Below are 25,945 nucleotides of genomic sequence, written 5' to 3' on the forward strand. Positions count from 1 at the left end.
AAGAGCCTGGGGGACAAGCACCAAGGAACTGAACTCAGCCAACACCCCAAACGAAGCAAGAAGCAGATTTCTTCTCAACATCCAGCATGGAACACAACTCTGCTGACACCGTGATGCCGGCTTTTTAAGATCCCAAACAGAGGACCCTGTAAAGCCCAACCAAATTTCCAGCTTACTGAAACTAAGATAATAAGTTCGTGTTGTTTTAAGATGCTAAGTTTGTGGTAATTTTTTTTTTTTAAAGATTTTATTTATTTATGAGACACACAGAGAGAAGCAGAGACATAGGCAGAGGGAGAGCAGGCTCCCTCAGGGGAGCCTGATGTGAGACTCAATCCCAAATCCCCAGGATCATGACCTGAACCAAAGGTTGATTCTCAACCACTGAGTCACCCCCGTGCCCCTGTGGTAATTTTTACAGTAAGCTAATACAGGAGATGTGTCTAGGATAAAAATAGCTATGAAAGACTTTCTGGCAACAACCAGGAAATTCACATATGGATTGCATATAAGATAATATCATGGAATTACTGTTAATTTTTTTTAGTTGACAAATGGTATTGTGGTTATGTAGGAGGACATCTTAAGTCTTCAAAGACAGGAAAGTGCCACCATGTCTGCAAGTTGTGAAGCAAATATGGCAAAATGTCAGTCATGGTTGAACCCAGGTGAAGGCAGATAAATGCTCAAAAACATTTTATAAATTGCTGGAGAAAAAAACTGTTGAGTTAAAGAAGCCAGACACAAAATAATACATACTAAGGGCACCTGGCTGGCTCGGTCAGAAGAGCATGCGACTCTTGATCTTGGGATCGTGATTTTGAACCACATGTTGGGTGTAGAGATTACTATTAAAAAAAACACACACACACACACATACTGTATGAGTCCATTTATGTAACTGTGTAAAAGACATATATAGGTGGTAAAACTGGAAATAAGGCAGTGACGATCACAGATGTCAGAACAGTGGTCGCTTGTAGAGGGGAGAGACAAACTTGTACACAGAAAAGGACACACAAATAGTTTTTGGGTGCTAGTGAAGTTTTATTTTGTAACCTAGGTGGTCACTACACAAACATGTTTTATGTTCTAGTCTATATATGTGTAATATCTCACAATTTAAGAAGTTATATAAATAATACTTGTATTTGCAAAAATATTGCCAGCTTTTTCAAAATTTGTTTTTATTATTCATTTATGCTCTAGCTTACACCAGAAATAATTGAGGGTAGGCCTGTATTTTGATTCCTAACTAATAAGGTTCAGGAGCATGATCATTCCTAAGATCCTTTTTTCTGAATAGGAAAACAAAATCACAGAAATACTGCATAAGAAACTCTGGGAGCGAGGCCCAGAAATCTGTGCTTTAACAAGCTCTCTTGGTGATTCTGATGCTCACGAAGTTTAAAAACCAGTGGTATAAGTACACTTCTAAGTAATCCTCATTTTCATGGAGTTACAACTTCATCTCCAAGATATTCTAGATATTGCTTCCCAACATGCTTCAAGCCCATTGTCCCCATACAACTACAGGCAGCCATTCTAATCAATGGTTGTCCCAATGGCTGATGGGCAAGATTGACCTGGAGGTCTGATTCAGCTGTGGACAGAAAGGGTTTATACTCTTATTTTCTAAGACATTTAAAGAGTGATCTAAGAGTTATCTCTTCAATAACCATAAGAAACATTCACTTGGAGAGAAGCTGAGGCTTAGAGGAGCAATAGATGATGCCCACCACATGTGAATGACAAGACCCATCACCCAAATCCAGGCCTCTGAGATGAGTGGGTAATGCCACTGCCATTAACCAGAGTGTGCATCCTTGACAAAGATGGCCTGACCGGGCTCGTGACCACCAGGAGGGGAGGACTTTGGATAAAATAAACAACTTCCTTGGATAGTCAAATCAAGAGTGGCTCCGGATACTTCCTTCATCAGTTAGGTCTGACAAGTCCAAGAAAGCCATCCTAGTTGAAGCGACAAATGTGGATGCAAAACTAGTGGACTGGCGCTGCCCTGTATGAGGTCAGAGGCACATGTGTTCTGCATTCATGAAGACAGGTGCTTGGGCAGCCCCGGTGGCTCAGCGGTTTAGTGCCACCTTCAGCCCGGGCGTGATCCTGGAGACCCAGGATCAAATGCCATGTCGGGCTCCCTGCATGGAGCCTGCTTCTCCCTCTGCCTGTGTCTCTGCCTCTGTGTGTGTGTGTGTCTCATGAATAAATAAATAAATCTTTAAAAAAAAATGAAGACATGTGTTTCACAACCTCCAGACGACCACAGTCCTGAATACCAACCCTTGAACACCAGCACCAACCTCCCTGTAAACAGGTAAGCACTACAGGATGAGCTGCCAATTCACTTCAGCTCCAATAGAGATATCCCCTTCTCCCTCTCACCCAAAGGAAAACCTCCGGAAAAAGGTTAATTTTCTGCCTCTGCCAGACAAACTGTTTCACCTCTGGAAGAACTTGAAAGAAGACTCGGAGAGTCACTCTGAGTGCCTGTTACACGTTGTCAAGGCAACCACGGCTCCCAGCTCTCGCTGCGGGAATCTTCCCAACCATGTTTTCAGGCCCTCGCTTGCCCCCAAGTTCTTTTTGTTTTGAGCTATTCTTTAAAGTCTTCTAAAATAAAAACCATTAAAAAATATATCTTTCTACTCTCTTTGAGCCCTCATTACTTCCTGGAGTTTAATCTTTCCTATCAGATGTCTGGTCCTCTATGTAAACAAAATGCCAAGGTTAAGGCCCTTGAAGCAAACATTAATTTTCACTCTTGTAATCATACAAATCAGGCTGCATTTGGAAGTAAACTCATGAAGGTATGGTCCAAAGAGCTTGTGTGTTTTGCACGAAGAGAGGGTGCTGTTCCAAAACCATGATAACAACACGAAGCGCCTATGGGTGGGTGGAGAAAGCGCCAAACAAAGACCAGCAGGAGCACAGGAGAAAGATATTTTACAAGACAACCAGCGGAATCGGAATCTGCAAGATGACTGGTACTCCTCCTCGATGTTAGGGGACTGTCATTCACTGCTTCAGCTGTGACAATGGGAATGTGAAGAGGGAAAGGAGCAAAGAGCAAGCCTTCATCTTCGAGCAACACGTACTGAACTCTTTACAGATAAAGTTATCTGACCTCATGCCTGCTACAAAGTAATTCAGAGCAGAAGGTAGGGATGAAGTACTAACTGGTCACGAAACAGCAAACTGTGGAAGCTGGGTTATGAGTGCTTGGAGGTTCTCTATACCAGTCTATTTTTTGGAGTGCAAGCTAGAATTTTTCCATAATGAAAAATTATTCAAAAAACAGAGAGAGAGAGAAAAGAGAAAGAAAAGAGAGAGGGAGAGTTGGAAAGGAAAGCAAGTGAGTCAATGGAAGGAGTGAGAGTGAACAAGGGAACGGAAAAGAGGACAGTGAAAGACAAGACAGACGGAGAGACCTGTGCATGTGGTGGAGACACCTTGGGTGCCCCAGCAACGCCCCCTACTTCATGGAGGCTATGTGGCACTGCCAGATAAAACCCGGAGAAGCTCAAAGGCACCAAAAGTCTATCCTAGTAAAAGTCCTGATAGAGTGCAATTCTGATGTGCCTCCTGTGTTAGCTCCAAGATAGCCACGCTCCATGCCTTTCTCAGCCTGCTGTGCAGCCTTGCCTTCTGCCTTCGGGAAGCTGGGGAAGCGCATTTGCATTCGTTTCAATAGATGACTGTCTTAGGGGGCAGCTATTCTGGAGTTTGCCTGGCCCTACTGGGACCGATGGGCAAAAGTGTCAATCTTATTACTGGACACCAACATGTACAGAAGACTGAACCCAGAAATACAAGGAGGAAATGAGACAAAGGAATTAAAAATCCAATGAAAATGAGTATAAATTAAAACTCCTATAATCTCCACTATAAAGAAACTCAGTGAGAGTCAAGTCTTGATTGCTCCAGTACAGGAGAATAAAAAAAAATAATCCAAACACCGTTTATGCCAAGTCCTGGAATATGTTTCCGTTTTGTCTTGTTTTGAGTTTATGCTGGAGTATGAATGTGTTTGGGGATTGCTCAGCAAGCACCAAAAGCAAATAATAAAGCCCTCCTCTGGCTGATTCCACAGGAATTACTTTGAGTCTCATCTGGTTTGAACTTTCTCTTCCTTCTTATACTTGTCTCAGTTTGGAGGTAACTCCTAGGGACTGCTCCCACAACAATTATGCAGACAATTCCTGATAAGAAATCAGGCCCCAGAGTCTACTTCAATCAAGATGTGCAGCCAAGGCTTGCTCTAGAACCAGCTCAGGCCCCAGAGCACTGGTAAGCAGGCAGGACGTGAAGTCCAGAGACATATCCGCCTCCATAGCCCACATCAAACAACTTCAAAGTGAACTCTGTCATTTGTCACAAGGAATTCACAGAGCCATCCCCTAGGACCAGTGGGTGACCACTGCCGAGGCTGTTACCTGAGCCCACGAGAGTAGAACGCAGCCCAAGCCTTCTCTGCAGGAAGGCTGCCAACTCTTCCACAGAGTAAGTGCTCCAGAAGAAGCACGTCCCTGTCTCTCACTGCACAGTCTGGAATTCATTTCCTCTTTATTCTTCCCTTAGTAGATGTTTAGCCATTCAAATTCAGCTTTCGGCTTCTTACTTTCCCTCTTCTCAAGATGACACAAGCTGTTTCAGGAGTAACATCTGAAAAAGTGAAACCCAGCACTGTGCTAACAGCAACGTTTGATTCTCATTCTGGCTCACCAGACATGCCTTAACTCTAGAAGTGTACACATTTTTTTTTAATCCCAAGAATTAAGCCTCTTATGTCAGAATGATGAGAATGTAGCTCAAGAGCTGGACAATTCTAATGGGAGTCCCACCCGGGGAGAGGCAGGAAGAATTAGACCTAGACCCAGGTTTTAAAGTTGACTTTCTCCATCTGGGGAAGAAGCATTTCTGAGCTATCTTATCTTTAAAATATTCTGTTGACAGCTACCCATCTGTTGAATTAGCCAGGTTTTATGAGACTTTAGGAATGTCACTTGCAAAGGGCACAGGTCTGCCTTGCCAATTAAATAAACTATTCTTCTACTTCCTGACTTTGCCACTCCATATGACCAAACAGATTGTAACATTTAATCAAAAAGTACTAGTGTGGGGTGTCTGGGTGGCTCAGTCGGCTAAGCGTCTGTCTTCAAGTCAGGGCACGATCACGGGGTCCTGGGATTGAGCCCCACATTGGGCTCCCTGATCAGTGGGGGGAACTGCTTGTCCCTCTCCCACTGCCTCTCACTCCCCCTGCCGCCTGCCACTCATGTGTGCGTGCTCTCTCTCTTAAATAAATACATAAAATCTTAAAAAAAAAAAAAATGACCAACAGAATATAAAGACAGGGGACAGGGGACTGCACCAGTACTGGGGAACAAAAGAAGGTGTCACTGACATGCCACAAATGTCACGGAATTTTGGCAGATGGAACCATATTGAAGAAAAATACCATAAGCCAAACCGTGCACCACCTCCCAACCTTAAGAACAGGCTGAGTTCTTGAGAAGCTGGGCTCTGCTACCTCTTACTTGAAAGGGCAAAGTCCTGAGGGGACATTGGGCCACGGGACAGATGGAAAGCTCACAAAGTGGACCCCTGTGGCTGTGGTGGTGCAGCGGTACTTCAAGCAGTCACGGTCAGGGGTATGGGTGACATCACAACTCATCCCTGGGTGAGAATCCGACCAAAGGAAAAGATGCACCAGGAACAGTGGATTCCCCAAGCCCAGAAAGGAATCAGTAATGCAGAGATGATGAAGGAGCGTCCTCCCCCCACCCCTCAGGCTGACAGATCTCTAACTTGATATACCAGTCCAGGTCACTCAGCAAACACAGGAGAAAACCCACAAGGTGTCTGTGAAAAGATCCCAAAACAAACAAGGATAACGCAGCACTCCTACTTGTAAAAAAGACTCAGTACAGGAAGCAAAAATAAGTTTTCAACAGCATCTCCTTATATTCTCAAAATTTCTGAACATACACGGTCTGTGAAGATGAGATAAGATGGTAAAAGAACAAGAAAATAAAGAAGCTTGAGAAAGAAACTGGGAACTGAATGAGATAAGTAAAAAGAAAATAATGAAATCTAAAAATACAATAGCAAAATTAGTATCTGCATTAGAAACCACACAAAGCAACACTCATTCAATAGAAACTGGACCAGTGATGTGGAAAGCAAACATGAGAAGTTCTTCCACATGGCAGAGAAGAACAAAGGGACCAAGGTCAGGAGGGAGACAGAGAAAACAAAGGAAGACAGCAAGCAGAGCGGGTGTACAGTTCTTGAAAACCAGAGCCCATAACACTGTCACAGGAAAAGGCCCACAACTACAGATCGAAAGGAGTCCTTGAGCACCCAAAATTTAAGTTGAAGGAGTGATACAGGAATATGCTCTGATGAAAACTGGAAGCGGTGGGGGCAGAGATAGGATGAATCTGACAAGCATCAAATGGGGGGGGGGGTATAAGATTACTGCATGTATGAACAAACCTCTGGGTTGGTCTCAGACTTCCCCACCAAAGGTCAGAGGGTCAGAGGCTGGTGGTTACATAAATTCCACATGGAATTAAGCTGCACAGAACGATTACTACTGAACAGACCCCAGTGACTACATGTAAAAATGATGAAATCTGAATGAGATTCATACTCTAGTTAATAGTTTCATACCAGTGTCAATTTCCTGCTTTGCTATTTTATCATATAGTAGTTCTATCAAATGTTATCACTGGGGGGAAGCTGGGTGAAGGGTACCTAGGATCTCTCTGTACTGTCTGGCAACCCCCTGTAATTCTGTAATTATTTAAAAAAAATGGTCGGCCAAGCATCAAGGTCTACTACAGAAATCTGAAAGAAAGAATTCCATACCTCAGCAAATTGCTGTTCACACATGAAAGCAAAGGACAGTCATTCTCCATTATGAAGACAACATATGATGTCACAAAAAGCAAGAGTCAGATTTTTTTAAATGGGCAGACATAAGCTCTAAAAAGCTCTACTGATGAGCATTAAACCAGTTAAGGAGACTTCAATTTGAATAATTGGATGTGATTTAAAAACTAGCAGCAAATACCAAACATAATGTTTAAGAAATAATACATGAACAGAAAAGGTATAATATAAAGAATAAATTAGGCCTAAAAACTCCTACCAAGGGTGCTTGGGTGGCTCAGTCAGTTAAGCATCCGACTCTTGGTTTTGATTCAGGTCCTGAGATCAAGCCCCATGTTGGGTCCCTGCTCAGTGGAGAGTCTGCTTCTCCCTCTCTCTCTGCCTCTCCCCCAGTCATGTTCTCCTTCTCTCTCTCTCTCTCTCTCTCCCCCTCAAATAAATAAATAAATCTTTAAAAAAAAAAAAAAAAGAAAAAGAAAAAACTCTTATCAAAAAAAAAAAAAAAACCCTAGAAAAATAGGTTGTATAAAGTGGAAGTGTCACTGCCTCTCAAGTTCCTTATTGCACACAGCAAGCAAAAAAATACCTGGTTTTATTTGGTATGTTGATACTAAACACTAAAGAAAAACACTTAAAGCTATCTTTTAGCAGAATAAAAAAACAATTTTTTTTAATCTCTAGAGGAAAAAAAGAGAAAATTCTAACTGTAAGACACCCATTTAAAAAAAAAGATATCTAGGGATCCCTGGGTGGCTCAGCAGTTTAGCGCCTGCCTTTGGCCCAGGGCGCGATCCTGGAGTCCCGGGATCGAGTCCCACGTCGGGCTCCCAGCATGGAGCCTATTTCTCCCTCCTTCTGTGTCTCTGCCTCTCTCTCTCAATCTCTCTCTCTATGTCTATCATAAATAAATAAATAAATAAATAAATAAATCTTAAAAAAAAAAAGACATCTAAAACTATGTTTTAACTGAGTCTACAAGTGATGTAACAAAAGAATTTGACAGATAAGGGCTAAAAGTTTAAAAAAAAAGTGGACAAAACACATCAAAGAAACAAGACAACAGGGACGCACTGTCACATCAGACAATAAGAGGGAGCCTCTGTAGACTACCAGGTATTAGCATTAAAACCAATCATAAAGCAACTATAATTAAAATATGGGAGTAATAATATCACAAATGGATCAAATGATCAGAAACAGAGCTTTAGTAGTATAATAGCATAAAAGAACTAAGTTATATTTAAGGTAGCCCTTTAAATCAATGAGAAAAGGACCATTTAAAAATAAAAACAAAAAAAATAAAAATAAAAAAATAAAAATAAAAATAAAAACAGAAACAATTGGTTATTTAGAAAAAGTCATTCTTTATCTTCTATACTAAAATAATTCCAGTTGAGTTCAATGTAAAACTTAAACCATAAAAGACTGAGAAGATATGAATGTATCTATCTCAAAGAAGGTCTTTCCAAGTACATATTTGTATGCTAATAACCTCACTATAAACAAAATGCATGGCAAATGACAAACTGAGGAAACATATCTATAAAAAAATATTATTAAGAAAAGGACAGGGGCGCCAGCTGGTTAAGTGTCTGACTCTTCATTTCTGCTCAGGTCATGATCCCAGAGTCATGAGATCTGGCTCCACACTGAGCTCTGGGCTCAGCACAGAGTCTGCTTGAGATTCTCTCTTTCCCTCTCCCTCTGCCCCTTCTGCTGGTGCTCTCTCTCTCCCTGTCTATTGCTCAAATAAATAAATAAATAAATAAAGTCTTAAAAAAAAAAAAAAGGAAGAAAAAGGAAAAGAACAAATACTCCTTGCCTATGCAGGCAAAAGACAGGATTAGATCATACACACACACACCCTAAATTCAAACATCCATTTAACACATGAAAAACAAAACAAAATGAAACCTCACTATCATGAATAATGAAAGAAATACAGATGAAAACATCTAATAACTTGAGAGATAAATGGTCTTCAAACTTTCAAATACCACAAGCCAAATTAAGTTTCCTTCAAGTACCTATCTATATAAGCCTTAAACTTGTTCATGGCTTTTTTGAGAGTTCACATTAAAGAAATAATAGAACATGTTTACCAAGATTTGTGCCCCAAAAGTGGGAGATGAACACAGCAGACAAATTGGCCAGGGGATTAGCCAAGCCCTACTGCTTGAGTAACCAGCAATAAAATCATGGTAATAAATTTATCTTCATTTCATTTTTTAAAGATTGTATTTCATTATTCATGAGAGACACTCAGAGAGAGGCAGAGATGTAGGCAGAGGGAGAAGCAGGCTCCCTGTAGGGAGCCTGATGTGGGTGGGACTCGATCCCAGGACCCTGGGATCACAGCCTGAGCCAAAGGCAGACACTCAACCACTGAGCCACCCAAGTGCCCCAGTATTTTCATTTTAGAGCTTACTAGGGACCCAAAGAAATAATTATGCATGCCTAGCCCATGGTAAGTGCTCTGTAACTATTAGAGAGTTGTAGCAGCAGGGGCATATTTATCTATAACATCGCACAATAGGTTCAAAATCTCTTTCCTGAAATGCTTGCAGTCAAATGTGCCTCAGAATTAAGACCTTCTTTGGATATCAAAAAGCAAGAGCATATTTATCCAACAAAGTCTAGGAGAGTACCCAGTAATCAATTATATTATTATATATACAGAAAAATATATGAATACTCATTCTAAGTGAGATAAATATCAGTTCAGGTTTTGCAGTCAAATGAGTTAAAAAACTTTTTTTTAGTTTTTAGAGCTTTCTGGACTTTAGATTTGCACAGAAGGGATTGAGAACCCATATTTATAAGAGAAACATTAAAATCTATCTAAATGTATGGTAATAAGAAGTTACATAAATTATAATATAGTCATAAGATAGAAAACTATACCTCTATAAAGTCAGTTTTTCAAAGAATATTTAATAAAATGAGAAAATGTTCATGGATGGTAGGTGTAAAAAAAAGATAAAAATGTGCATTATGGATTTAACTCTGCAAAAGTAAATTACATAGATGTTTATAATTCCAGAATAAAAGATACAAAGAACTATACCGGGATGTTAAATTAGCTGCACTGACTTACACTCTTTAGATTTTTTCTGTACTTTCTAATTTTCTAAAATAATCAGGAAAATTAGCCGCTAATATTTTGAGCCATTTATGGCTGATGTTCCTATGCAGGACTAGAGGGTTAACAAGTCCATCTCTGCCCTCAGGGAACCTAGAATCTCAGCTCTGGAGAGCTATGGGCAGTATTCAGCTCTCTCTGCAACAGACTGCATTTCATCAGTAATTCCCGGCTGACATCCTGGGACAATGTGACCGGGGCACCAGGACTTTTTCACCCCTTCACCAAATGAACAACTGAGGTGACCCTGCAAATCAAGTCAGTGGTAAAAATGGCATCGGTGGTACAATTAGAACTTAATTCAACTCGTGACCTTATCTAAGGAAGCTACCAAAAAACAAACAAAAAGGACTGTTCGGATGTGTTTGCTTTTTCTCACTGTATTCAACAAATCTCAATTATCTAAGAAATTGCTGGAGGAGGAGGAAAAGATTGTTTTTGGATTTGTTCCAGGTGCTTCTCATGAGGAAGAGGATGTGAACTTGAACTTGACAGGCCCAGTAATGAAAACCTCAATCATTTTGTGGAACATAGGGATGCTAGAAGGGTTCATGACACTAGAAGGGTCCCTCTTTTATTTATTTATTTATTTATTTATTTATTTATTTATTTATTTATTTAATTTATTCATTCATTCATTCATTCATTCATAGAGACACACAAGGGGGCAGGGGTGGAGAGGCAGAGGCAGAGGGAGAAGCAGGCTCCACACAGGGAGCCCAATGTGGGACTCGATACCGGGTCTCCAGGATCACGACCCCGGCCAAAGGCGGCACTAAACTGCTGGGCCACCGGGCCTGCCCTAGAAGGGTCTCTCTTACCAAACAGGCCACCAGTGTCTAAGGGGGTGGGCCTTCAGCCACAGTGTGCAAGGGCTCAGTTCCCAGTTACCTGAGTGTTCCTAACACCCAGGTGGTATTCATGAACTCCTCCCATGTCTAGGATTCTCCACTGACTTAATACACAGCTCAAAAGTATTTTACACCAAAATGCTATTTGTGACATAATCATTATGGGCTGTTATCAGACCCAATTTGGAACTTGGAATGCAGATAAATAAATGGTCAGTCAACTCAACACCTATTCACCCCAAAAAACCAGAGAGGCTGATAATTAATCACGTTAATATAGATTCCACTAGTCTTTTTAAAATATTGCAAAGAGGAAAAATCCATTTGTGTGAGGCTTTTGATACCCATAAATTCTAGCCAGCTGTGGAGTTAAATAAGAAGTTAACTCTCTTCACTTAATCCTACAGAAAATGACTTGTCGGCAGGCAGACTGTCCTCTGGGAATACTTTTTCATTTGTGGAATGCTGATCCTTCCCATCTCTCCCTCCCCTTCTCCCAACCCAAAGAGGAGAAATGTGAAGTAAGTGCACATGGTTCCCCATGGAAGGGCGACCTTCATAAAAAGGAAAACTTTCCAGGATAAAGGGCTGACTTACCCTATCCCAGCTGAAACACAGGCCCAGTCGATCAAGCTGCTTCCTCATGTGTTCAATATTACTGTGAAATGGAGGGAAGAAAGTTTGGTTTTCAGAAGACAGAAGCCACAGACAATCAACACTTTGAGGATATGAAGGGAAAGTAAAAATCTAAGTTATTCAAAAGGGCTTCCAATGTTGTTTTGCCCTGGGGAAAAAAGATTAATCAGTAAGACTCAACGAAAATATCAGTGTATTAGAAGATATCTATTTGGATTCATCCAGAATCTACTAGAAACCACAGTGGTCTTTGGCCCTGGGGACTGGCTCTTCCTCTGGCTGTGATAGGCAACCCCTGTGGTATGTGCACTCCTGGCCCATCCCTATGTCTGTATTCCATGCAAATTTAAGCTAAGCATTTACAAGTTTAAAATCAGCTGAAGAAAAAAACCCTAATGTACAAATTGTGGGAATCCAAAAGAAACCCGCTTTCGGGTTTATCGGTCAAAACCTAAAATCTAAAACTATCCAATAATTGAGATAGGGGGAGAAAAGCAAATTAATCAACTTTATTATGAAATGAAATAAGGGAATACGTTTTTTTTTTTCCCCTTGGTAATCTCTGCTTAGCCAACAATAGTTTATTTTCGTCCAGGCTTCGTGCTAGACATTTTGCAGAAAAGTGCCTACTATGGACAATGTTTGTGTCCCCCCCAGAGTTTGTATGTTGAAACCTAATTTCCAAAGTGATGGTATTTAGAAGTGAGGACTTTGGAAGGTGACAAGATCATGTGGGGGAAGCCCTCTTGAATGGGAGCAGTGCCTTTATGAAAGAGACTCCAGAGAGCTTCCCTGCCCCTCTGCCATGTAGGGACACAGAGAAGATGGCCACCTGTGAACCAGGAAGGGGCTCCTCTCCAGATACCAAATCTGCAGGTGCCTTGGTCTTGGACTTCCCAGGCTCTAGAACTATGAGAAAGAAATGTTTGTTGTTTATAAGCTACCCAGACTATGGCATTTGTGTTATAGCAGCCAACTAAGATGGACTATCCCTCTTTTACGGACAAATAAACTGAAGCACAGAGACGTTAAGTAGTTTCCTCAAGGTGATTAGCTACCAAGAAAGCAGGATTTGCACTAAGGTGGCCTGATTCAGGGGCCATCTTCTTAACCACTATTTTTTCTGTGGAGGGGTTGGCAAACTTCTGCAAAGGGCCAGATGGTAAATGTTTTCAGCTTTGTGAGCCATATGGTTTATCACAGCTACTCGACTCTGCCCCTGTATCATGAAAGCAGCCATGGGCAATATGTAAACAAATGGGTATGACTGTGTTCCAATAAACCTTTATTTACAAAATCAGGCAGGGCCGAATATGGCCCATGGGGCCTAGTTTGCTAATCCTCCATCTAGCTTTACATCAATTTTGTGCCATCTTTGGTCCACTTTATTTGAATATCTTTTCTGTCTTTTTTCATTACTCCCATGTAATCGAAAATTAACCATAACTGAGAAAGTGGTAACTAGGGGTTAGGAGAAAAAAAGGGAAGTGAATGGTACAATGGATGATTCTACAAAGTAGCCTCGGGCAAAATAAAGCAAAGGGAGGTCAAAGACAATTGAGATAGGCCCTGGAATTGCCCTTCTAGATCTCTTGAGGCATGGAGTGGGGAAAGGCCCCCAGATCTTTGTGAAAGAGGCTGGCAGAGTGAGCCCAGAACATTCCGCTGGGTTCTGGTGTGAGAGATGGGCACTGCTGGCCCACATGTACATGGAAGCCTGAGGCACAGGTGGAATTGGGGATGTGTCCCCCTTGGAGAAGGCCATATTCAAAATACACTGGCCATATATTTCTACATTGAATGTCTAAGTTTCCATTGTTCTAGAATGGTGAAGGCAAACATTAACAGAATTTTCCGAGAAAATTACAATGTGGAATTTGGATATAGCCCACATTGTGGTCAAGCGGATGAGAAACACTATAGAAATTTAACAAATGCAACCCTGTCCTTCTTTTCCCTTCCAAATGCAAATACCCAGGGGAAGAATAACTTTATAACAACAAAGCATCAAAATGAACACATTCCGAATGAATACCCAGAACCTTCTCTGGGACTTCTCAGTTAAGAATACAGCAAGCTAAAAGACAAACGCCAATATACATAATCCTGCTCATCGCTTGGCAGACAGCAATGTTTTGTTTGCTTCACTATCTGTTTCTCAGGCACAGAGTAAAACATTTTTTTAAGGTTTCTGTATGGAAGTATTTGAAGACGCCTGTAAATACATACCTTTGCGTCCAACTTTCTGGATGTAGATTCCTCTCAATCGCTGCATTTTCAGCAGGCAGTCCAAATGCATCCCATCCCATGGGGTTGATGACCTAGCACCCGGAAGAGAAACATCAGCCATGGCAGATTGCTAACACCTCTATCCATATTCTTCTGGGTCATAAACAGGCATTCTCTCCTACCAACATGTCCTATCCCCTTCTGGACGACTCCAGACTATGCTTCTGAAAGCCAGCTGACTACCATGACAAATGCAGAGGAGAGCATATAGAACGTTACACACCAAGGTGCCCATAGCAGTTATCTCTGAGTAGACTCATCTTCATGACTACTCTTTACTTTCTTCCTCTTGGCTGTATTATCTATAATGAAACCAAATCGTTTATCTAAAATTACAGTTTTTAAAAAATTTCAATAATATGTACATGTAAAAATGCACAGGCATTTAAAATGCTCACCTCATAGTACTTTCTTCCAGTTGAGGAGCTGGGCCATCCAAAACGGTAGCCACTGGCCACATGTGATTATATAAATTTAAACTTAAATTAAAATAAAAAATTCAGTTCCTCAGTCATGCTAGCCACCTTTCAAGAGTGCAACAGGCACTTCAAATCACTTCCTGTAAGACGTTCCCATTCCCTGAAGAAGCAGCCTAAAATCTTAGAGCTCAAAAGGCTTTGATATGTCATCCAGGCCTAACCCCCTTTAATTGGACAGTTTAAGCAACAAGGGCCTCGCAAGAGTGAGCAGCCTAGCCACATCACAGCAGTAGCAATTACCTTCAGCCAGGATGTGCCAGTAAGGCATTCATTCTGCAAATGGACAACAGTTACAGCTCAGTTGGCAGCTCCTGTCAACCTATTTTACACGAATGGGAACAATGGCTTGAAACACATACTGTGGCACCAAGGGACAGCCTTGTTTGTAATCATATAGACAGCCTGAGCTTGTTCACACACAAGCTGCATTTCCTTGGGATAATGACGAATACTCAGAGGCACATGAGACCTGGGGGCGTGGGCTACTGTGGCAGCCACTGTCATCTGCTACCCTGGTAGGCAGCACCCACAACACGGCACATCACTGGTTCCCCCACAATATTTCAGTGGTGTCACTGGCCAGAGGTATTACGGAGGCCATCTGACAGCAGGGAGGCAGACGTCTTGACCTCACACGCATCCTTACCCCTTTAGTTTCCTGAACGTGAGTTATTCATGACAACTGTCTGCAGCACGTTGGTGCCAGGTGTTGGAAGTTCTTAACCAAACCGAATGGACCATGAGCTTCAAAGGGCCAGTCATCTACTTGGCCTTCTTTTCCATAAAAGAGGCCCAGTGGTTCTGTCCTGCATAATTAATGACTCCTATCAGATGCTCCACTTCAAAGTAGTCCAGCTGTTCCTGCCACAGCTGGCCAAAGCAGGGGTAGCCCGGGAGAGAAGGCAGCCACCGGGAACCCTGGGTGGGAAGAGCCCTGCCTCTGTCCTGGGCAAGTACACACTGCCTAGTAGATCTGGCCATAGTAGGGGTGGTGGTGAGTCTGACCCACTCAGATCTGCTTTCCAGAAGAGATATAGGCCTGGTGAACAAACAGCACTGTGGAGTGCTCCAGCTGGCTACTGCCACAGGGGAGGCTGGGAAGCCTTGGATGTCCAGGCAAAGATGACATGATTCCCACGTTCAGCCCTGCATCTGTACACCTCCTGAGTTCAGTGAAAATAGGGTCCTTCCTTTCTCCTTTACAGGATGTTTCTCAAAGTCCAGACAAAATACGAGCTTACTTTAACACATGAAACAACACAGTACGTGATACATAAAAGCAAAGCTGACTCTCCCCCCTGGCGCCAACCCCCATTCTCAGCTCTTTGACTTAACTGGTAACACCAGCCTCTGTATCCCTCTACATCTTTCTTCTCACTCAAGCACAGATATACAAACATATGTACATATACATAGGAGCTGGCTGGTTTATTTTGGAAACAACCTGTTATACACTATTTTATGATCTGCTTTTTTTTTTTCATTTAACATATCATGGACATCTGTACAAACGATGTAAGTGTATGTGTGTGTACACCTATGTGCTTGTGTGTGGCCTTTTAAAACATCCTAACATTCCCCAGGTATATCTGCTGTTTGTAGTTTTAGGAACTTGACCAGATACAACCCAATCCAGTTGATCTTTCAGATCCAAGATCTCTCTTCCTCCTGCTAAATGGGACAGACCCAGGACGCCTGGGTGGCTCAGCGGTTGAGCGTCTGCCTTTAGCTCAGGGCGTGATCCCAGGGTCCAGGGATCGAGTCCCACATTGGGCTCCTTGCATGGAGCCTGCTTCTCCCTCTGCCTGTGTCTCTGCCTCTCTCTGTGTGTCTCTCATGAATAAATGAATAAAATCTTAAAACATAAATAAGTAAAAAAAAAAAAAAATTAAAAATAAATAAATAAATAAAATAAATGGGACAGACCCAAAATGCTTCATCCTTCCAGGTGGTGTCCCTCCCCTTCAGGAAACTGCTCTTCCTCCAACTTCACACAGTCTTGCTGGGGGCTGCCAATCACAAAACCCACCCCTCTGGTTACACATGCTTGAATGCTGCTTTTCTGGGCTTGTCTGTTGTCTGCAGGGGGTGGGGGTAGGGGTGGAGGTGGGAGGCAACAAAGATCAGAAAAAGGACAACACACTCACTTTACGCATTTCTCCTTGGCCCAGAGGAACAAGGAGATGAGACGGGGACTCTGGGTGACCTCACCCTCCACCTGGTAGAGGTATCTAAGAAAACAGAGCTGGTATGGGGACAAAGACTGGGGATACCCACATGGTTCCAGGACCTGTCCCGGTCCCCAAGGGCTTCTGACACTACCTCTGATTCTGTGAACTACACCAGAGTCTATAAAAACAAACACTCCCCCCCACCCCACTTGTGGCTTAAGCTGGTCTGAGCTGGGGGCTGCAGTCTCTGGTAGCCAAGAATCCTGAGCAAAACAAACATGTTTCAGGAGACAGCTGTCTCTTCAGCATTGCTTAATCCATAGATGAGAAACATTCCCTTGTATTAACTATTAAGCTTCATAATTTTTTCTTTTTCTTTAATTTCCAAAAGCTAAAAAATAAAAAAAATAAAAAAAAATTCAATCAACCAATCAATCACATGTTGGAGATTTGTGCTGGATTATTAGAAAGTTCTGCACTACTTCCATGGACTATACAAGAGCAAGTGTGATTTCCAGCTGTGCTTTAATTCTCCTGGGGCTGCTTCACTGGAGGAAAAATGTAACTGTTGTGTAACTGCTCCAGGAGAAAGGGGAAAACTTAATTACCCTTGGTTTCTTTGTTGGAAGTGCCAAAATAACACTGGTTCAATGCTCCTGCCTATCAACATTCTGTTAGATGCTGTCCATATTTTTAAATAAAGTCAATACAGAGGCCGTCACAAAAACCGGTCTGGATTTACGTAATATTTTTCTATTTTTGTTTTCAGATGAAATTCACATGAAAAGATATTCTTAGCCCACATGTTATGTTCCCAAGCTGTCTATGAAAATCAAGTTAGAAAATCTTAAAGCTTCTTAATATTCCATTCTTACCAAAAATCGACAAAAAAGCAAACGCCTGCCCTAGAATACATACTGTGGGAAGGCCTCTTTGCATCCTGAAGTCAGAAGAGTTCTCTCCACTATGGGCCAAGTCACTGGAATAAATGTTCCCGTGAGCCAATTTCTATGGAACAGGAGAGGGGTCCCATCATTCCTCTACCTGGGTTTCCAGAGCCTCCGGGACCAAGTGCAGAACTCACTCTAGTGCCAGGAGAGGATTCACCACCGTCAAGCAGGAACCCAGTAAAGCCTGTAACAGGATCATGAAAATACCAAAGCCTGTCCCTTTCTCCGAGGCAACAAATTCTATTTGCTGAACAAACTGTCACAGCCCCTTGATAGTAAAGATACCACGTCACGTGCTTCTTTTGCCAGCCTCCTTCACCACTTGGTCTCTTAGACATCGTCCACATGGAATACCTCCAATGTAGAACCCAGGATGCCTGCCTTCTTGCCTGTGATTTCCTGTGGCCAAGACTATCCAAAACATTCACTGGAAGGAATTCAAACTCTCCTTTTTGGTTCTCAAATTCCTCCTCCTTTCTTCCTATCACCCTAACTTGGTTTAACCTTTACAGCTAGGGCTACCCAATCCCTCTCAATTCCCTAGGCATTAACACTTCTTGGACATGAGTGCTTTCTGTAGAAAAGGAATCATAAAAAAAAGTCTTAGTAGCTTTAACTTGGAAATCTATTAAATTAAATTTCCAGTGTGTGAAAAACCACACTTCCAGCTGCTCTTCTAACACTCTTTTACACATTTAAAATTAAATGAGAAGCTGAGAGGGACAGTGGAACAACCCCCAAATCCAGAAGAGCGGGAGAACCCCGCCACCACCCCTAGACTGAAGGAGGAATTAAGTGGGAAGCAGAAGTAACAGAGCTCCACACCTGAGGTCATGAAACTGAAATACAGGGGTCTGCCCAGACGGAACTGGATTCCTGAAGAAGATGCTGACCAGGGCAGACAGAGGGAAATTCTCCAGCTTCTCCTTTCCTCCTGCACGCCAGGCTTGCCAGAATTTCTTCTTGTCCAAAACCAGCTGGAGGCCAGCTGCCACTAGGGCTTGGGAAACGTGGTCTGCAGGGGTCTGTGCTTCTGCTCTGTGGGGGTCAGAGCAAAGCAGTGGGTGGAGCTGACAGCCAATGGGCCAAGGGCCAGCCCAGGAACCTCAAACCTACCACAATTTGAGATGTCAAAGGGGAGTCAAGGCCAGCCACTGTCAAAGGGCAAACAAAGGAATCAGAAGCCTGGCAACTAAAACCAAGGTTGGGCAGAAGGTAAGGCCTGGGAGCTGGGACTAGGCCAGTCTCTGGTGTGGACAGAATCACGTGCCCAGGGCTCACCCTGACAGGGCCTTCTGCTGCCTCGCGAGTTGAGCTGTGGACATCTCAGGGTTGGCAGGCAGGGTGGATGGCAAGTAGACTATAAAAAAAGGATATAGGAGAGAGCACGGTTACATAGGACAACATGCAGATGAGGTTCTGAAGGGATATACACCGGAACGTGCCAGGGGTCACTGCCCAGAAGGGCCTGGTCCTGGAGGGGGTAGGCAAAGGAGACTCTAGCCTCATCTATGTCATATTTCTTCTTCTTTTTTAAAAAAGATTTTATTTATTTATTCATGAGAGACACAGAGAGAGAGGCAGAGACATAGGCAGAGGGAGAAGCAGGCTCCCTATGGGGAGCCTGATGTGGGACTTGATCCCAGAACCCCGGGATCACACCCTGAGCCAAAGGCAGACGCTCAACCACTGAGCCACTAAGGATCTCATATTTCTTCTTTTTAAAGGGAAGAATATGGGATGTTATGTGCAATTTAAAAAGACATTTTTTAAGAAAGAAAAAAAGAACAGGCAAAGATACAGTTCTTCCTCCAACACAGGAAGTAAGATCAAGTAGAGGTAAGAAAACTTTTAAGGTAAAAAGGAAGGAAGCTGGGGCAGCTGATCATCTGCCTTCCTGATGGCAAGAGGAAGAACACAGCTGTTACTACAGAATAGGTTACCAACCTATTCCCTAGGAATGACCAGCTTTCTCCCCTTTTCATCATAAAACAAAACTTTATAGTTGAAACCAATTGAAACCAATTCAGCTTCGAGCTGAGAGCAACCATGGTTACTGTTTCTCAAAAAATTGCTATTTTCAGAGAATGTCATGGTTTCTCTGGAGTAGATTCAACACTTTATTTCCAAGAAATGAGAAGCACAACATTTAATTTTGTTTAGCAAGTGTAATAACCCATCATTATTATAGACTGAGGCTCAAAGTCCTCAAGCGAGGACTTCAGAGTAAAAAACCCGAATGACAATACCTAGACCCAAACCAGAAGACCTCCTCTGGGAAGGTGGAGAGATGTGACAAGCAGATAAATCAGCCAGTTTCTAATCAAGACACTGGACCAGCAATTCATTCCTCCCTTCAAATTACATCGGAGAGGATAAGCCCTGGAAATCCACTCTCCACTTTTAGAAGCTGCAGAGAGTCAAAAATTTGAAAACTAAATGCCCTGCTATGCACCTTCTGGATACTTCATATACACTTGTTGACTGGCTGGCAGGCTGAAAATTGATGAAACATTTGTTATCATTCACTTGCTAAGAACTCCCTCCGCTTCCTGATATTTGGGGGTAATCACATTATGATCATGCAGCAGCAAGACACAGAGCCTCAATTACTTCCTCCTCCACAGTGACTAGCAAAAAGGCTCAAGCAGAAAACCTGACTTGGGCAGTGTGCGGAGGCTTCTGGCCTGAGACAAATGAGTCCAAGCCCAACCCTGGGAGAGGGACTGGGCACCTTGATGCTGTCATCAACCTGCTTTTGATCCAGAGGGTGCCAAGAAGACCAGCCAGGTGGGTCATTTTATTTTCAAATCCCCTGTGCATACAACATACAAAAACACAACAAAATCACCATATATGCTAAGCTTTAAATACGTCATCAGACACTGTTGAGTTTAAGAAGAAGCCAATTGGCAGGGCAGTCTTTTCTGACTCTTGAGAGAGAATAACTGATCTCTGGCTCCAAGAGGCCCCTGCTTAACCATCCAAACGTCAGGACTACCTTATTTTTGCTACTATCAGTTGGGTTACACGGGAAATTGCATTACAGTTTTTCTCACTGCCTCATAAGAACCTTGCCACAAATCTGTGAGGTGGGCTGGGCAGGACTTATCATTGGCATTGACTAACGCCCCTATTTCTGATCAATTCATCACCCCCAAATCACCTAACTCTCCACTTATAAACTCTGTATCGGCATGCATATCCATGGCCTGGTCAGCTGTTTGTGATGTCAGCTTTTCCCAGGAAAGCTGTGATTGTCATGGCTTTTAGGCCTATCTCCATAAAGGAATGACAGCATGGAGGATGGAGGGCCATAATGATCCAGTTGCACTCTTTTCTCATTTCTCTCCTTTGTACAACTTGTTTACCATTATAGGAGGAAACCAAAGTACAAGCAATCTTTTTTTTTTTTTTAAAGATTTATTTATTCATTCATTCAGAGAGAGCGAAGAGAGAGGCAGAGACACAGACAGAGGGAGAAGCAGGCTCCATGCAGGAAGCCCGATGTGGGACTCGATCCCGGGTCTCCAAGATCACACCCCAGGCTGCAGGCGGCGCTAAACCGCTGTGCCACCGGGGCTGCCCAGTACAAGCAATCTTGAACTTCCCAAATCATCATTCTCACCCATTCTCAAACCCAAATTACAATCTGTGGTCTGGCTGGGTTCACAACATACAAAAACAAACCAGAGACCGGGAGAAGACATTTGCATTGCATTTAACCAACACAGAGTGAATAATCCAGACGATATAAAGAATTCTACAGAGCAACATGAAAAATATAAACAACCAAAGAGGAACTTGGCAAATAATATGAGCAAGGCAAACAGAGAAAAGGAAAATTAAATAGGCAATAAACATATGAAAATATCTCAGCTTCACTAGGATAGTACTCAGGAAAATGTAAATTAAAAACACAATTAGATGCTATTTCCCATATGACAAATTAGCACAGACTAAAAAGTCTAACCTTACTAAGTGTTATCAAGGATGTAGGGCAGTTACAAATGTCATTCATTGCTGGTGGGAGTAATAATTGGTCTCAACAGTTTGGAAAAGAATTTAGAAAGATTTAAAATAATGCTGAGCTATGTACACTCTATGACCCAGTAATGCCACTTCTCCGACAGGCTAACTAGTCAGGTACAAGGACGTTCATCTGGAGTAAAAATACGAAACAACCTAAAACTCTATCCATGTGAAAATGGATAATTAACTATTGTCATAATTGTGCAGCACTTATAATGGATGGAATAACTATAGAGACATAGGATAATCCTTGATACAAAATACTGAGTGAAAAAATATGCAGAATATTAAATTAAGATCTTTTATATAAAATTAAAAACACATTACTGCATATAAGTGTGTATGTATCCCTAAACAATAGATAACAGTGAAAGCATGAAGGCAAAGGATATTTATTTTTATTTATTTTATTTATTATTATTATTTTTTAATTTTTATTTATTTATGATAATCACAGAGAGAGAGAGAGAGAGAGAGGCAGAGACACAGGCAGAGGAAGAAGCAGGCTCCATGCACCGGGGGCCCGATGTGGGATTCGATCCCCGGTCTCCAGGATCGCGCCCTGGGCTAAAGGCAGGCGCCAAACCGCTGCGCCACCCAGGGATCCCGAAGGCAAAGGATATATACACTAACTCCTGAATAGTAGTTACTTTGACTTCACGGATTGGAATCCAATTGTGGAGAGGAACAACTGTATCCACAACATAAAAAAGGAAAAAAAGAAACAGAAGCACTGAGGCTAACAGGATTACATGCTGGCATCTTCTATCAGGACATGGATTTGGGTATCTGTGATAATGCTCTCTGAAATTCTCTGTTGGAAATGTTCCATATTTTTTTTTCAGTATCCTGTTTAAACTAAAGGGGATAAATGAGATTACCCAGGAAAAGTGAACAAAGGAAAAATAAAAATTAGGGAAGGCAGAGCAGAACAGAACTGGAGGTAAGGTAGAGAAATTCCTTGAAAAACACAACTTAAAATTGACACAGAAGAAAACAGAAGATCTAAATAGCCCTACAGCATTAAGGAGATAGAATCTGTCATTTTAAAACTTCCCACAAAGAAAATGGCATCACTATCCCTGGTGAACGGTATTAGACAATAAGAAAGAATAACATCAATAATACACAACACTTTCAGAAAATAAGAAGAAGGGAACACCTTCTAGTTTGTTTTATGAGGCCAGTATCCCCCTGATGGCAAAACCAGACAAAGACATTTAAGAAAAGAAAATTTCAGAGCAGTATCTCTCACACACATGGGGAGATTAACAAATTGTATACAACAATCTATGCATTAAAAATATATATTATGACCAAATAGAATTGGTCCCAGGAACACAAGGCTGATTTAAAATTTTTTAAAGAATCAATCAACAGAACACATCCCATTAACAGAATAAAAGATAAAAACTTAACTTCATCTCAATAGATACAGAAAGGTTATTTCACAAAAATCAACCCCGATTCATAAGAAAAACTCTCAGCAAAGTAAGAATAAAGAGTAACTTTTTCAACCTGATAAAGAGAATGCAAAGATAGGAGTGGACTAGGAAAAGTCTGTGGAGTAACCTGGGAGGGAGAAGCCAAAATACAGAAGCACCTGGAGAACAGGGTCTCCATGAGGTCAGAGTGTTTTAAGGAGAAGAAAACAGTCTACCATATTTCATGTTGCTGAGGTTGGGAAAGACAAGGACAGAGGCACATCCAGGGAGGTCACTGGTAGCCTTGAAGAGAGCAGAACCGCCTCATGGGTCACTCCACTTTTTATTTCCCATGCTGTTCTTCGTGTGACTTAAGAGTTATTTCATGTATTTCTACTCAAGAGTAAAGCAAACCAATCAACAAATTAACAGGGTCTAGAAAAAGGCAAAGCTTGCTGAATTTTTCTTTGGCCTATTGACTGATTTTGATACTAAAACTCTGATATTTATATTTAATACAATAGAAATCCCAGTGTTCAGAACAAAGCTGATACTCAGCTATTATTTATTGAATGAATAATACACATTAGACTCTGTTATTATTCCAAGTTAGACATTCCTTTCTTCCTAGAGTGAGAAACATTGAACTTGACTTGAATCCAATCCTGCTCCATCTCGGGGACCAGTCCTGACATTGGGAATGGATTTTAAAACAAACGGGGCACTTGGGTAGCTCAGTCAGTTAAGTGTCTGCCTTCAGCTCAGGTCATGATCCCTGAGTCCTGGGGCTGAGTACTGCATCAGGCTCTCTGCTCAGGAGGGAGCCTACTTCTCCCTCTCCCTTTGCTTGCTTCTCTGCCTACCTGTGCTTGCTCTCTCTCTCTCTGTCAAATAAATAACATTAAAAAAAAAACAAAAAACAAAAACAGGGATCCCTGGGTGGCTCAGCGGTCTGGTGCCTGCCTTCAGCCCAGGCATGATCCTGGAGACCCGGGATTGAGTCCCACATCGGGCTCCCTGCATGGAGCCTGCTTCTCCCTCTGCCTGTGTCTCTGCCTCTCTCTCTGTATCTCTCATGAATAAATAAATAAAAACCTTAAAAAAAATACTTAACCTAATTAAAAAAAAAAAAAGACAAGAAAAAGAAAAAAAACAACAGCAGCAAACTCAATAGGCGCTCATATTGTTGACAATTACACTGAGGTTTGTTTCTCTCTTACCGTATCACTTAAAAAATAGCTGGACAAGATTTCACCAAATTTGGGAGTTATAGATGAAATGATCTGACTTAAGTATGGCTTATGAAAATTAACTAGAAATTAATTTCAGCAGAACCTGGAGGATACCCCAAAAAAGATAGTTTATCATTTTAAACAGTACTGAAACTTAGAAACAAGGCAAACCCTAGGTGCCTATTAATCACACAAACTCAGTCACTGTAAACTAAATAACAAAGAATAGCTTTAGGCACCCACCAAGTCATAGGATGGGTAATACAAATTGTAGGCAATGTTTTATAGTTAAGCTGCTTCTGAGGAGGTAACTCTATGCGGCATGCACCAGGGTGAAGAGAGCAAGGTTCATTTATTAAGTGGTGGTGGCTGACCTCCAAAATAAATCAAATCAATGTAAATAATAATTGCAGCTATCACTTATTAAGGGATTATTATTTTGCCAGACACATGTACTATCTCATTTAACTCACACAACAATCCCATGAGGCAAGAATTACTGTTGTCCCTATTTTAAAGATGAGGAAAGTGGGGATTCATAGCCATGAAATGACTTGTACAGGGTCCCTCAGCAAGAAGGTGGCAGATTGTTGTTCAAATCTAGGTTTTTCCACCTGTTACGTCCAGGCTGACCTTAGGCTTCAGTTACTATAGGGGTCTCCATTTTGTCTCTTGGGCCTGAATAGCTCTGGGCCTGGAGCTCTTCCTTGAGCTTCCTCTGGAACATCTCATCCCATCCAAGGCAATTGGAATCCCGCCTACACCCCCTCAACCACCTGCACCCTTTCATAAATGTACAATTTTGCTATAAAAGCCTGATCTTCGGCAATTTGCCTATACTCACTAATTGTCCAAAATAAGTTGGTGTAAGTAAAAAACAACAAGATAAATCCAGTTGAAGAATCACAGTAAGACAAAGAATTATACTTCAGGCAAAGAGCCAATTCACTCTGCACCGTCTCTTTCTAATAAACATAGCAGCAGTGATGGAAAACAATGTCTGGGGGAAATAATATCTGACATAAACCAGGAAGACAAATACCTTTGACTATTAAAGTAGAACACAAATCTCCACATTTGGTAGTATAAAGTTATTAACTCTTCAAGTGACAAAGAGCCATTATAACTTGCCTTCCTTTTTAGGAATACTTCTTGCCAATGTCAGTGCAGCATAAATTTTCAAACCAATTGTGACAACAGATGCACCTAGTTCTCTAAGAAAAATTCTTTAGAATGAACTACGAGGTGGCAGATGTCATTTGTATAGGACCCGGCAGGTTAATCACAGCAACAGCCAGTGGGAGAGCCAGGAAATGTTTAACAGATACCTCCCTGGAGGAAAAAACCCAGAGTTGTAGCATTTTGCTGATGTCCATGGATGATGTCCAGTAAATACTCCCACTGTGGTTGTGATTTCAAGCTACTGAGGTGACTGATCAACACAGAGCTGGAGAGAGATGTGCACAGTGGGCTCTCAGGAGCTGCTGTGAACATGCTCCAGCCAGCCGCTGGTGATCGCTAATATTTACTCGTTATGTACTAGGTGCCAGGTACGTGTTAAATGCTTCATAGCCATTCTCTTTGATCTTTATCACAGGCCAATGGGCAGGTATGGTTTTATCCCCATTTTATAGATGAGGGAATGTCACATAGCTAGTAAATGTGAAGAGCTGGCATTCAAGTCCTGGCCATCTGCTTCAATGGTCTCTGCTCTCAACTGCCCTCCTCTATCTCACCTCTCTGTAAGTAAAGAAGGTATTGTGACCATTCCCGCCCCGTTTTACAGATGATACACTGCTAAAGAGTAAAGAGCAAGCTTTG

General features: G+C 41.9%; 1 protein-coding gene across 10 annotated transcripts in view; it reads right to left on the reverse strand.

Annotated features, from left to right (window-relative positions):
* LARS2 (leucyl-tRNA synthetase 2, mitochondrial) overlaps positions 1–25,945 on the reverse strand; it is a 189,076-nt gene that overhangs the window by 116,972 nt on the left and 46,159 nt on the right. For 9 of the 10 annotated variants that reach the window (XM_072786527.1, XM_072786529.1, XM_072786528.1 and 6 more), the window contains 2 exons: positions 13,777–13,868; positions 11,509–11,569 (listed from right to left, as the gene is read on the reverse strand). In XM_072786527.1, coding sequence (XP_072642628.1) covers positions 11,509–11,569; positions 13,777–13,868 — 153 coding nt within the window. Of the gene's footprint in view, positions 1–4,454; positions 4,605–11,508; positions 11,570–13,776; positions 13,869–25,945 lie in introns of those variants that run through there. The other variant, XM_072786534.1, reaches the window with a different exon arrangement.

The sequence above is a fragment of the Canis lupus genome, chromosome 19 (genome assembly GCF_048164855.1).
Source record: "Canis lupus baileyi chromosome 19, mCanLup2.hap1, whole genome shotgun sequence".
NCBI lineage: Eukaryota > Metazoa > Chordata > Mammalia > Carnivora > Canidae > Canis > Canis lupus.